Here is a 13,048-nt window from a genome sequence, read left to right as displayed (position 1 = left end):
TCGCATCGGAAATAAGTATAAAAGGCACAATGCCGCCTTATGTACAACAATAGAGACTCTTCTTACTGTCGGTGCTTTGAGCATTCCCTGTGAGACCAGTATTAGTTTCCGATACACCACTGCAGGTACAATATATTCCTTGGACCTTCACATTGGCGATGAAACACAGAAATCGCATCGGAATTAAATACAAAAGGCGCAATGCCGCCTTAAGTACAATAATAGAGACTCTTCTTACAGTCGGTGCTTTGAGCATTCCCTGTGAGACCAGTATTAGTTTCTGATACACCACTGCATGTTCAATGTATTCCTTGGACCTTCACATTGACGATGAAACACAGATATCGCATCGGAGTTAAATACAAAAGGCACAATGCCGCCTTAGGTACAAGAATATAGACTCTTCTTACAGTCGGTGCTTCGAGCATTCCCTGTGAGACCAGTATTAGTTTCCGAAACACCACTGCAGATTCAATATATTCCTTGGACCTTCACATTGACGATGAAACACAGAAATCGCATCGGAAATAAGTATAAAAGAAACAATGCCGCCTTATGTACAACAATAGAGACTCTTCTTACTGTCGGTGCTTTGAGCATTCCCTGTGAGACCAGTATTAGTTTCCGATACACCACTGCAGGTACAATATATTCCTTGGACCTTCACATTGGCGATGAAACACAGAAATCGCATCGGAATTAAATACAAAAGGCGCAATGCCGCCTTAAGTACAATAATAGAGACTCTTCTTACAGTCGGTGCTTTGAGCATTCCCTGTGAGACCAGTATTAGTTTCTGATACACCACTGCATGTTCAATGTATTCCTTGGACCTTCACATTGACGATGAAACACAGATATCGCATCGGAGTTAAATACAAAAGGCACAATGCCGCCTTAAGTACAAGAATAGAGACTCTTCTTACTGTCGGTGTTTTGAGCATTCCCTGTGAGATCAGTATTAATTTCCGATACACCACTGCAGGTTCAATGTATTCCTTGGACCTTCACATTGACGATGAAACACAGAAATCGCATCGTAGTTAAATACAAAAGGCACAATGCCGCCTTAAGTACAAGAATTGAGACTCTTCTTACTGTCGGTGCTTTGAGCATTCCCTGTGAGACCAGTATTAAATTCCGATACACCACTGCAGGTTCAATGTATTCCTTGGACCTTCACATTGACGATGAAACACAGAAATCGCATCGGAATTAAATACAAAAGGCGCAATGCCGTCTTAAGTACAAGAATAGAGACTCTTCTTACAGTCGGTGCTTTGAGCATTCCCTGTGAGACCAGTATTACTTTCTGATACACCACAGCAGGTTCAAAGTATTCCTTGGACCTTCACTTTGACGATGAAACACAGAAATCGCATCGGAATTAAATACAATAGGCACAATACCGTCATAAGTACAGGAATAGAGACTCTTCTCACCGTCGGTGCTTTGAGGATTCCCTGTGAGACCAGTATTAGTTTCCGATACACCACTGCGTGTTCAACTTATTCCTTGGACATTCACATTGACGATGAAACACAGAAATCGCAACTGAATTAAATACAAACGGCGCAATGCCGCTTTAAGTACAATAATAGAGACTCCTCTTACAGTCGATGCTTTGAGCATTTCCTGTGAGACCAGTATTAGTTTACGATACTCCACTGCAGGTTCAATGTATTCCTTGGACCTTCACATTGACGATGAAACACAGAAATCGCATCGGAATTAAATACAAAAGGCACAACGATGCCTTAAGTACATGAATAGAGACTCTTCTTACAGTCGGTGCCTTGAGCATTCCCTGTGAGACCAGTATTAGTTTCTGATTCACCACTGCAAATTCATTGTATTCCTTGGACCTTCACATTGACGATGAAAGACAGAAATCGCATCGGAATTAAATACAAACGGCACAATCCCGCCTTAAGTACAAGAATAGAAAATCTTCTTGCAGTCGATGTTTTGAGCATTCCCTGTGAGACCAGTATTAGTTTCCGATACACCACTGCAGGCTTCATGTATTCCTTGGACCTTCACATTGACGATGAAACATAGAAATCGCATCGGATTAAATACAAAGGGCAAAATGCCGCATTAAGTACAGGTATACAGACTCTTCTTACAGTCGGTGTTTTGCGCATTCCCTGTGAGACCAGTATTAGTTTCCGATACACCACTGCAGGTTTCATGTATTCCTTGGACCTTCACATTGACGATGAAACACAGAAATCGCATCGGAATTAAATACAAAAGGCACAAAGTCGCCTTAAGTACAAGATTAGAAACTTTTCCTACAGTCGGTGCATTGAGCATTCCCTGTGAGACCAGTATTAGTTTCCGATACACCACTGCAGGTTCAGTGTATTCCTTGGACCTTCACATTGACGATGAAAGACAGAAATCGCTTCGGAATTAAATACAAAAGGCACAATGCCAACATAAGTACAAGAATAGAGACTCTTCTTACAGTCGGTGCTTTGAGCATTCCCTGTGAGACCAGTATTAGTTTCCAATAGACCACTGGAGGTTCAATGTATTCCTTGGACCTTCACATTGACGTTGAAACACAGAAATCGCATCCGAATTAAATACAAAAGGCGCAATGCCGCCTTAAGTACAAGAATATAGACTCTTCTTACAGTCGGTGCTTTGAGCATTCCCTGTGAGACCAGTATTAGTTTCCGATACAGTACTGCAGGTTCAATGTATTCCTTGGATCTTCACATTGACGATGAAAAAGAGAAATCGCATCGGAATTAAATACAAAAGGCACAATGTCGCCTCAAGTACAAGAAGAGTGAGACATCTTAGAGTCTGTGTTTTTATCCTTTCCTGTGAGACCAGTATTAGTTTCCGATACACCACTGCAGGTTCAATGTATTCCTTGGTCCTTCTCATTGACGATGAAACACAGAAATCGCATCGGAATTAAATACAAAAGGCACAATGCCGTCTTGAGACCAAGAATAGAGACTCTTCTTACAGTCGTTGTTTTGAGCATTCCCTGTGCGACCAGTATTAGTTTCCGATACACCACTGCAGGTTCAATGGATTCCTTGGACATACACATTGAGGATGGAACAGTGAAATTACATCGGAATTAAATACAAAAGGCACAATGCCGCCTTGAGTGCAAGAATAGAGACTCTTCTTACAGTCGGTGCTTTGAGCATTCCCTGTGAGACCAGAATTAGTTTCCGATACACCACTCCAGGATCAATGTATTCCTTGGACCGTCACATTGACGATGAAACACAGAAATTACATCGGAAGAAATACAAAAGGCACAATGCCGCCTCAAGAACAAGAATAGAGACTCTTCTTACAGTTGGTGCTTTGAGCATTCCCTGTGAGACCAGTATTAGTTTCTGATACACCACTGCAGGTTCAATGTATTCCTTGGACCTTCACATTGACGATGAAACATAGAAATAGCATCGGAGTTAAACACAAAAGGCACAATGCCGCCTTAAGTGCAGGTTCAATATATTCCTTGGACCTTCACATTGACGATGATACACAGAAATCGCAACGGAGTTAAATACAAAAGGCAAAATGCCTCCTTAAGTACAAGAATAGAGACTCTTCTTACTGTCGCTGTTTTGAGCATTCCCTGTGAGACCAGTATTAGTTTCCGATACACCACTGCAGGTTCAATGTATTCCTTGGACCTTCACATTGACGATGAAACACAGAAATCGCATCGGAATTAAATACAAAAGGCGCAATGCCGCCTTTAGTACAAGAATACAAACTCTTCTTACAGTCGGTGTTTTGAGCATTCCCTGTGAGACCAGTATTAGTTTCCGATACACCACTGCAGGTTCAATGAATTCCTTGGACCTTCACATTGACGATGAAACACAGAAATCGCATCGGAATTAAATACAAAAGGCGCAATGCGCCTTAAGTACAAGAATAGAGACTCTTCTTACAGTCGGTGCTTTGAGCATTCCCTGCGAGACCAGTATTAGGTTCTGATACACCACTGCAGGTTCAATGTATTCCTTGGACCTTCACATTGGCGATGAAACACAGAAATCGCATCGGAGTTAAATACAAAAGGCACACTGGTGCCTGAGGTACAAGAATAGAGACTCTTCTTACTGTCGGTGCATTGAACATTCCCTGTGAGACCAGTATTAGCTTCCGATACACCACTGCAGGTTCAATGTATTCCTTGGACCTTCACATTGACGTTGAAACACAGAAATCGCATCGGAATTAAATACAAAAGGCACAATGCCGCCTTAAGTACAAGAATAGAGACTCTTCTTACAGTCGGTGCTTTGAGCATTCCCTGTGAGACAAGTATTATTTTCCGATACACCACTGCAGGCACAATGTATTCCTTGGACCCTCACATTGAGGATGAGACACAGAAATCGCATCGGAATTAAATTCAAAAGGCACCATGCCGCCTTAAGAACAAGAATAGAGACCCTTCTCACAGTCGGTGCTTTGAGCAATCCCTGTGAGACCAGTATTAGTTTCCGACACACCACTGCAGGTTAAATGTATCCCTTGGACCTTCACATTGACGATGAAACACAGAAATCGCATCGGAATTAAATTTAAAAGGCACAATGCCGCCTTAGGTACAAGTATAGAGACTATTTTTACAGTCGGTGCTTTGAGCATTCCCTGTGAGACTTGTATTAGTTTCCGAAACACCACTGCAGGTTCAATGTATTCCTTGGACCTTCACATTGACGATGAAACACAGAAATCGCATTGGAATTAAGCACAAAAGCACAATGCCGCCTTATGTACAACGATAGAGACTCTTCTTACGGTCGGTGCTTTGAGCATTCCCTGTGAGACCAGTATTTGTTTCCGATACACCACTGCAGTTACAATATATTCCTTGGACCTTCACATTGGCGATGAAACACAGAAATCGCATCGGAATTAAATACAAAAGGCACAATGCCGCCTTAAGTACAAGAATAGAAACCCTTCTTACAGTCCGTGCTTTGAACATTCCCTGTGAGACCAGTATTAGTTTCCGATACACCACTGCAGGTTCTATGTATTCCTTGGACATACACATTGACGACGAAACACTGAAATTACATCGGAATTAAATACAAAAGACTCAATGCCGCCTTAAGTACAAGAGGAGTGAGACTTCTTAGAGTCTGTGTTTTTATCCTTCCCTGTGAGACCAGTATTAGTTTCCGATACACCACTGCAAGTTCAATGTATTCCTTGGTCCTTCACATTGACGATTAAATACAGAAATCGAATCGGAATTAAATACAAAAGGCATAATGCCGCCTTAGGTACAAGAATATAGACTCTTCTTACAGTCGGTGCTTTGAGCATTCCCTGTGAGACCAGTATTAGTCTCCTATACACCACTGCAGGTTCAATGTATTCCTGGGATCTTCACATTGACAATGTAAAAGAGAAATCGTATCGGAATTAAATACAAAAGGCACAATGTCGCCTCAAGTACAAGAATAGTGACTCTTCGTACAGTCGGTGCTTTGAGCATTCCCTGTGAGGCCTGTATTAGTTTCCGATACACCACTGCAGGTTCAATGTATTGACTGGACATAGACATTGACGATGAAACACTGAAGTTACATCGGAATTAAATACAAAAGGCACATTGCCGCCTTAAGTACAATAATAGAGACTCTTCTTACAGTCGGTGAATTGAGCATTCCCTGTGAGACCAGTATTAATTTTCAATACACCACTGCAGGTTCATTGTATTCCTTGGACATACACATTGCCGATGAAAAACAGAAATTATATCGGAATTAAATACAAAAGACACAATGCCGCCATAAGTGCAAGTATAGAGACTCTTCTTATAGTCGTTGCTTTGAGCATTCCCTGTGAGACCAGTCCTAGTTTCTGATAGACCACTGCAGGTTCAGTGTATTCCTAGGATCTTCACATTGACGAAGAAACACAGAAATCGCATCGGAATTAAATACAAAGGGCAAAATGCCGCATTAAGTACAGGAATACAGACTCCTCTTACAGTCGGTGTTTTGCGCATTCCCTGTGAGACCAGTATTAGTTTCCGGTACACCACTGCCGTTTCATTCTATTCCTTGGACCTTCTCATTGACGATGAAACACAGAAATCGCATCGGAATTAAATACAAAAGGCACAATGCCGCCTTAAGTACAAGAATAGTGACTCTTCTTACAGTCGTTGCTATGAGCATTCCCTGTGAGACCAGTATTACATTCCGATACACCACTGCAGGTTCAATGAATTCCTTGGACCTTCACATTGACGATGACACACAGAAATCGCATCGGAATTAAATACAAAAGGCACAATTTTGCCTGAGGTACAAGAATAGAGAGTCTTCTTACTGTCGGTGCTTTGAGCATTCCCTGTGAGACCAGTATTAGTTTCCGATACACCACTGCAGGTTCAATGTATTCCTTGGACCTTCACATTGACGTTGAAACACAGAAATCGCATCCGAATTAAATACAAAAGGCGCAATGCCGCCTTAAGTACAAGAATATAGACTCTTCTTACAGTCGGTGCTTTGAGCATTCCCTGTGAGACCAGTATTAGTTTCCGATACAGTACTGCAGGTTCAATGTATTCCTTGGATCTTCACATTGACGATGAAAAAGAGAAATCGCATCGGAATTAAATACAAAAGGCACAATGTCGCCTCAAGTACAAGAATAGTGACTCTTCGTACAGTCGGTGCTTTGAGCATTCCCTGTGAGGCCAGTTTTAGTTTCCGATACACCACTGCAGGTTCAATGTATTGACTGGACATACACATGCGGTGTAACGACGTTTTAGGTTTTCGTTTGACATATGTATGACCATGTGCAGACTTCGTCACCTACGTCAGTTACAACCCACTTCAAAAATGATTCATATTCTTTTTAAATTGTCATAGAATGGTTCTTGAACGAAACTGTAAAACATCAGTTGAGTCGTGTACAGAGAATTACGTCACTTGGGCCAATTGGTTTTCGTAACTTTTTTGAATTTTAAGTTCGTTTGTTTCTCCTCAGAAAATTATATCGACACACGTTATCTTGATCTAATCGATATCAGAATCACACATTAAATAAACCTTTTAGATTCAAAGTTTCGCCCAACGCTGTCTGAATCAATAATCTTGTCAAATATATTATTAATCCGTTCACATAACTCTTCATAAATAAATCTTCAAGACACGTGTTTCACCTTTAGTAACATACACTATTTTATTAGCTTCCTACACATACAGATGTGAACTTGAGCGTTGACAGACAGTGACTAACTTTTCAATAAGACTAAGATCTATTTGATGTCATTGTTGTACAAAAAAAGTATAAAAATTCATTTTTAATTTTTTTAGAAACACGACGCAACAACTCGGTTCCAGGATCTTCTGTTGCTCCTTGGCTGTCGACCCGCGACGTATAGCCGCCAGCAATTTCCTCTCTGGTCGCGGCAACGAAGATGCTGTCCCCGTTCGTTGCGCCGATCTCTCCGTACATGAAACACATAAAAAAAATACAAAACTTTTAGATAATTCACATTTATTACAAATAATAAGAAAACACATAAGCAAAACTAAATTAAACTTATAGTCACCTGCAAACTGGGCTGACTTTGGTGGATGGGTGACGCTTAATTTCGTCCCACTACATACCCCACCCACAAGCTCAGTTTGTCAGGTTTTAACCGAAATTAAAACTTTTCAATATACAATATTTAACTGTTAATACATTTTCCTCACATTTTACGTAACCTAGAGTCCTTGCTATTAGATAGATTTAATCCTTTTAATACGATATTGTTGTGACTGTTTATCATTTCCTCTTAATTGTGCTATTATGGTAATTCGTAACCGAATATAGGGAGATTGCTCCTCTTCAGTTAATAGTTGCTAATAAATACTAATTTAGTACGTTCTTTAACGTTGTACATTAGGACAGAGCTTTCAAATTGTGATAGATTAGTTATAGTTTCATTTATTTACTAGAGTTATTCTTTCCAAGAATGTATATTACCAATACGTTTCTCACAATAACTAATAGTACTATTTACTTTACGTCATTCTTTTCCCTAATGCCTTATTTATGCCTGAGGTCAAGAAGAAATCAAGCAAAACTTTCTTTAGAATCTCGGCACGGCTTTCTTTACCTTCGGACACCTTGTTGGGTAATGGCCATTTATTTAGGAGAAACAAGCGAGAGAGCCCCGTTTGGTGTGTTCTATATTAACACTATTGCAAACCTCTATTAAAGGCACTCTGCTATGTTCTCGTGAGCCATATAGCTCTGGACGCCCATGGTCCCTAAAACTATTAACCATCCCCTTTGGTTCCTACTATCCGAGTAAATTTAAAATATGCAAAATTCCTTTTGACCTAAGAGCAAAATTTCTTCCATATAAATCCCCCTTTGGGTTATCTTTCTCTTTTTGAAGTACCAGTAGATTATTGTAGAACACTTGTTTAAGCTTTCTGTTCTATTCTTTAAAATAATACGTAACTATCACGAAAACTTCACATGAATAAACTATGAACGCTCTTCCGTATGTAACATATACTAAATATTAACTTATTTAGAAATGAAGGGTTTCATTTGATCAACACTATATAATCCTTTAATTACACCTGATGAAGGTTCCATAAGAAGCAATGCTTTGGGATGTACAATCTTATGTACAACATATGGACCTTCAAAGATCAAGAAGAATTTTCTACATTCCTTACCATTCTTAGAACTTTTAGGATAAGATCGTACTAACACAAGATCTCCTACCTGAAATGAGGGTTCTATAGCCTGTTGATTATAACTTTTAATTCTCCGTTCGGCATTTTTTACAATCTGTTCGCAAACTTTTTCGTCTGGAATACATTGTTGTATCTCATTTACTGGTGGCCAAGGTAAAGCAGCTAGTAAAGGCTCACCTATAATTCGTTTGCCTAAAATTTCTATAGGTGATAATCCTGTCGTTAGGTGAGGCAATTCATTTAATATCTTTTCAAATTCAGGCATTAGTTTGGCCCACCGAGTATGTTTATGTGCACAATAAGTTCTACATAATCGTCCTAATTCTTTCATGACTCTTTCTACTAAATTACTTTGAGGGTGATATTTCGAAATTAAGATATGTTTGATTCCATATTGTCTTATCATATCTTGAAATCTTTGACTAATAAAGGCACTACCGTTGTCAGACATAAGTCGTTTAGGAATGCCCCAGTTAACAAAGTAATTCCGGGTGAGGCAGCGTATAACGCTTGCTGTATTCGCTCGTTTCAAAGTATACAGTTTCACATGTTTGGACCAACATTCCGTTACAACAAACACATATGTTAATCCTCCTGAACTCCGAGGCAGAGGGCCGAAAAAATCTAATGATAGTAGATCCCACAAACCTCGAGGAATTACAGCATATAATTTATAACGCTTGGATTTGTTATTAACTTTAACCTTTTGACAGGTTTCACAAGCCCTAATAATACTTCTCACTATACGGGACATATTTTTGAAATAATAATACTTCATTAGATGTTTAATACATTTATGAATTCCAAAATGCCCGTAACCTTCATGAATATAAGTAATTAACTCGTCCACAACAGTTTCCGGAATGCAGATTTTCCACCTCTGGTGTTCCCTCTGTGCTTTCCAATACAACAAGTCGTTAAAATATAACCACACACCCCGGGTGTTAACTGTTTCGTCCCCATTATTAAGGTTTTGTATAATTCGTAGAATAACATTTTTCTTTCCTTTATGTAATACGGTAACCTACTACTTAGGACTCGCATTAGATGACTTTCAATTAATTTAGCACGGTTTAAATTCCATTCAAAATAATTCCTATAACCTCTCCACCGTTTAGAATATGGAGGAGGGGCTAACAACTCTAAAGTTAAGTGTTGTGGTTTTCGTCTTGACCAATAATTTTGTTTAAACTGCTTAACAAAATCATCCCAATCCCTGAATTCAGTTCTATGCAGTACTGCCCACTCCGCAGCTTCTGCTTCTAAATGTCCTATTACAGATTGAATGCGTTTTTCATTACTCCATTTAGGAGATAATGATGTTTCAAAAGCTTTTATAAAGATTATAGGGTGCAGTTCGCCTCCTGGTTTGAATACAGGAAATCGACTTGCTACATTTGAATTTGCCGTTATGTCATCCAGACATTCTGCGAGAGAAATAGTCGGATTTTGTTTAGCTTGCAGAGACGGAGTTGCATCGGATTGGCTTGCCGTGATTGCCTTATTCATATTGTTGTCGTCCGTGCTAGCAAATTCGATGCGACTGTTGTCTCTGATTATGTTATTACCTCTGCTACCTGAAATGTTCTCGTTATTATCTAATTCCGATAACCGTTTGGTAATTTCCTGTATCCGCATTTCTGTATTGGATACGCGATTAGCTAATATCGATTCTTCACTGTGTTCACGATGTGAACGCTCTGTACCTTCGTCAATATTATTATCTTTGGCAGTCTCAAGATTACTGCATATCTCAGTAATTAAAAATTTCATGTTTTCGATTTCGGTATGGTCCTTTTCTACTTGATGAGTTAATGTCTCTAATTCTACATTATCTATTGAAGAAATCTCTACAGGTTTGGTAGAGACCTCTTTAATAGATTTCAATAATTCTCTGCGAACAGTTTCTGTTTGCATAGAAAATTCATCTCGTAACATATCGTTATTTTTCTGTATTTCATTTACAACTAAGATATTGACACTATCTAGTCTCTCGGTTAAGTCAGTGATATCGTTTCGCATGCGAGCTTTTTCCTCGCGCGATTCCTGGATATGTTCTTCTAACCTTTTACAATTATCAGCAATCTTATTACTAAGTCCTACTAGTTTTTCCTGCATTTCAACTTTAGAAGCCTCTATTTTATCACTTAATTCTCGACTGGTTTCATTAAGATGTTCCTGTAACCTGTCTGTCGATTTTGTTAGCTCCCCTTTAAGTTCCTCTTTTAATTTAGCCGTCGATTCGTCGTTAGACTGTTTTAATTTAGCCATAGATTCTTCGTTAGACTGTTTTAATTCCTCTTTTAATCTAGCAGTAGATTCTTCGTTAGATTGTTTCAATTTAGCCATAGATTCTTCGTTAGACTGTTTTAATCTAGCAGTAGATTCTTCGTTAGACTGTTTTAATTCAGCTAGGAAATCCCCGTTAGATTGTTTTAATTTAGCGATCGCCCTAAAAAGGGATCTCATGCTCCTATCGGACATGGACTGCTCTTCGTCTGACATTTCACTTCCCGACATTATTGTAAGATATTAACTATCTACACACGCAGACTTGTAATCAACAATCCTGTAAAAGCACACTCCCTATATACAACACTCCACTTCCAACTTGAAACAAACTCACCGGACCCTTAATATTGTAATTTGTAGTTCTCGATGATCAGTGTGCTGCTATGGGCTGCAGATGTAACAGCCGTCGATGCAGCCGCTGAGATGCTGCGACCCCGTTTCCGCAACCGGCAGGACGCTGAGTCGAACACCGGAAACGTCGCTGGCTGCAACCACGCCCGGCACCGCCGTAGACAGGCGAAGCCCTCAGCAACACCTCTAATACCAGCCGGAGGAACACCCCGCAGCTGACATACTGGGCCTATTAGTTTAGGGAGAAAAAAGGTTGTCGGGGTTTGCAGCGTTCAGCTGCTGCCCAACAGATGCGCCTTCTCGTGGAACAACTGCGTGACCGTACTGCTTGGCTGCGGCTCCGTCAGATGCCCACACCCGCGAAGTCGCCGCTGGCTGGTGAAGGCTCCAAGAAACTCGCGTTGACTTCCGACACACACGAAGAAAATAAAACAGACAATACTGACGAACAAAAATCGGAGGAGACTAGAGAAGATAAAGAAAAAGAAGAAGACGGTGATGATGATGATGAAGAAGAAGAAGAACTGAGTGATGCAGAAATAGAGAGAAGACGTGAATTGTTAAGAGAGAAGTTGTTGTATCTGAGAGACGAATTAGATCTAATGGAGACCGAAGATGAAGAAGATGATGAAGAAGGTGGGCGGAATACCAGCGACAGCAGTCATTCTGGTTCGTCGGAGGACGATGATACCAGTGACGCTGAAGACTCACATTGTCCAAGACTGAAACCTGTGTTTATACGTAAGAAAGACCACACCACAATCTTAGACAAAGAACGCACTGAGAAAATGATGAAGCAAGCGGAAATGGAAGCGAAGAAAAACGCTGAAGAGAGACGAAAACAAGCCATTAAACTAGTAGAGATGACAGTGCTAAAGGATAGGACGCTATTAGACGCTAAGGAGGCGTCATTGGAAGATGTTGATACCGATGACGAAAATGACGAGACAGAATACGAAATGTGGAAACTGAGAGAATTAAAACGTATTAAGAGAGACAAAGAAGAAAGAGAACAACGTGAAAACGAGCAGCTTGAAGTGGAGCAAATACGAATTATGACGGAAGAAGAAAGACGTCTCAATTTTCGGGCAAATCCCAAAAGAGTTACCAACAAAGCCATCAAAGGAAAGTACAAGTTTTTGCAAAAGTATTACCACAGAGGGTCATATTACATGGACGAAGAAGAAGATTTGTACAAGCGTGATTTCTCTGCTCCTACTCTAGAAGATCAGTTTGACAAAACTGTTTTACCCAAAGTTATGCAGGTGAAAAACTTTGGCCGAAGTGGTCGGACGAAATACACCCATCTTGTGGATCAAGACACAACGCAGTTTGATTCACCTTGGATCTCAGAAACAGTTTTGAATCTTAAATTTCATGCTGCTTTAGCCCCCGGTATGAAACAAAATTTCGAAAAACCTTCACGACGAAAGCCGAACCACTAACGGAATAGTTGAAATGAACTGTCGCACAATCGAATTCAAATGTTCGCCGGTGTCGATCATTAAATGTGCTGACAGGTGACAACAGTGTCACCCAGAGTTTACGGATGGGGACAGCAATAGGTTACTACATATCTCAAATTGATCAAATAAAAGACTGGACTCAAGGCCTGCAAAGGAGAGGCTTTACTGTGATTAAATTCGGCAAAACGTATAGCATATTCTTCATTC

The 13,048-nt window shown here is 40.0% G+C and overlaps 1 protein-coding gene across 1 annotated transcript in view; it reads left to right on the top strand.

Annotated features, from left to right (window-relative positions):
- The window catches only part of LOC124735452 (microfibrillar-associated protein 1-like), a 99,673-nt gene extending 86,853 nt beyond the window's left edge, over positions 1-12,820 (top strand). The window contains exon 2 of the mRNA XM_047248563.1: positions 11,840-12,820. Within this exon, the coding sequence (XP_047104519.1) occupies positions 11,840-12,820 (981 nt within the window). The remainder of the gene's footprint in view (positions 1-11,839) is intronic.
- The last annotated feature ends 228 nt before the right edge of the window (positions 12,821-13,048 follow it).

This window comes from Schistocerca piceifrons, unplaced genomic scaffold (genome assembly GCF_021461385.2).
Source record: "Schistocerca piceifrons isolate TAMUIC-IGC-003096 unplaced genomic scaffold, iqSchPice1.1 HiC_scaffold_1676, whole genome shotgun sequence".
NCBI classification, from domain to species: Eukaryota; Metazoa; Arthropoda; class Insecta; order Orthoptera; family Acrididae; genus Schistocerca; species Schistocerca piceifrons.
Note: the sequence above shows the minus strand (reverse complement) of the source record. Positions and strands in the feature narration are given on the sequence as shown.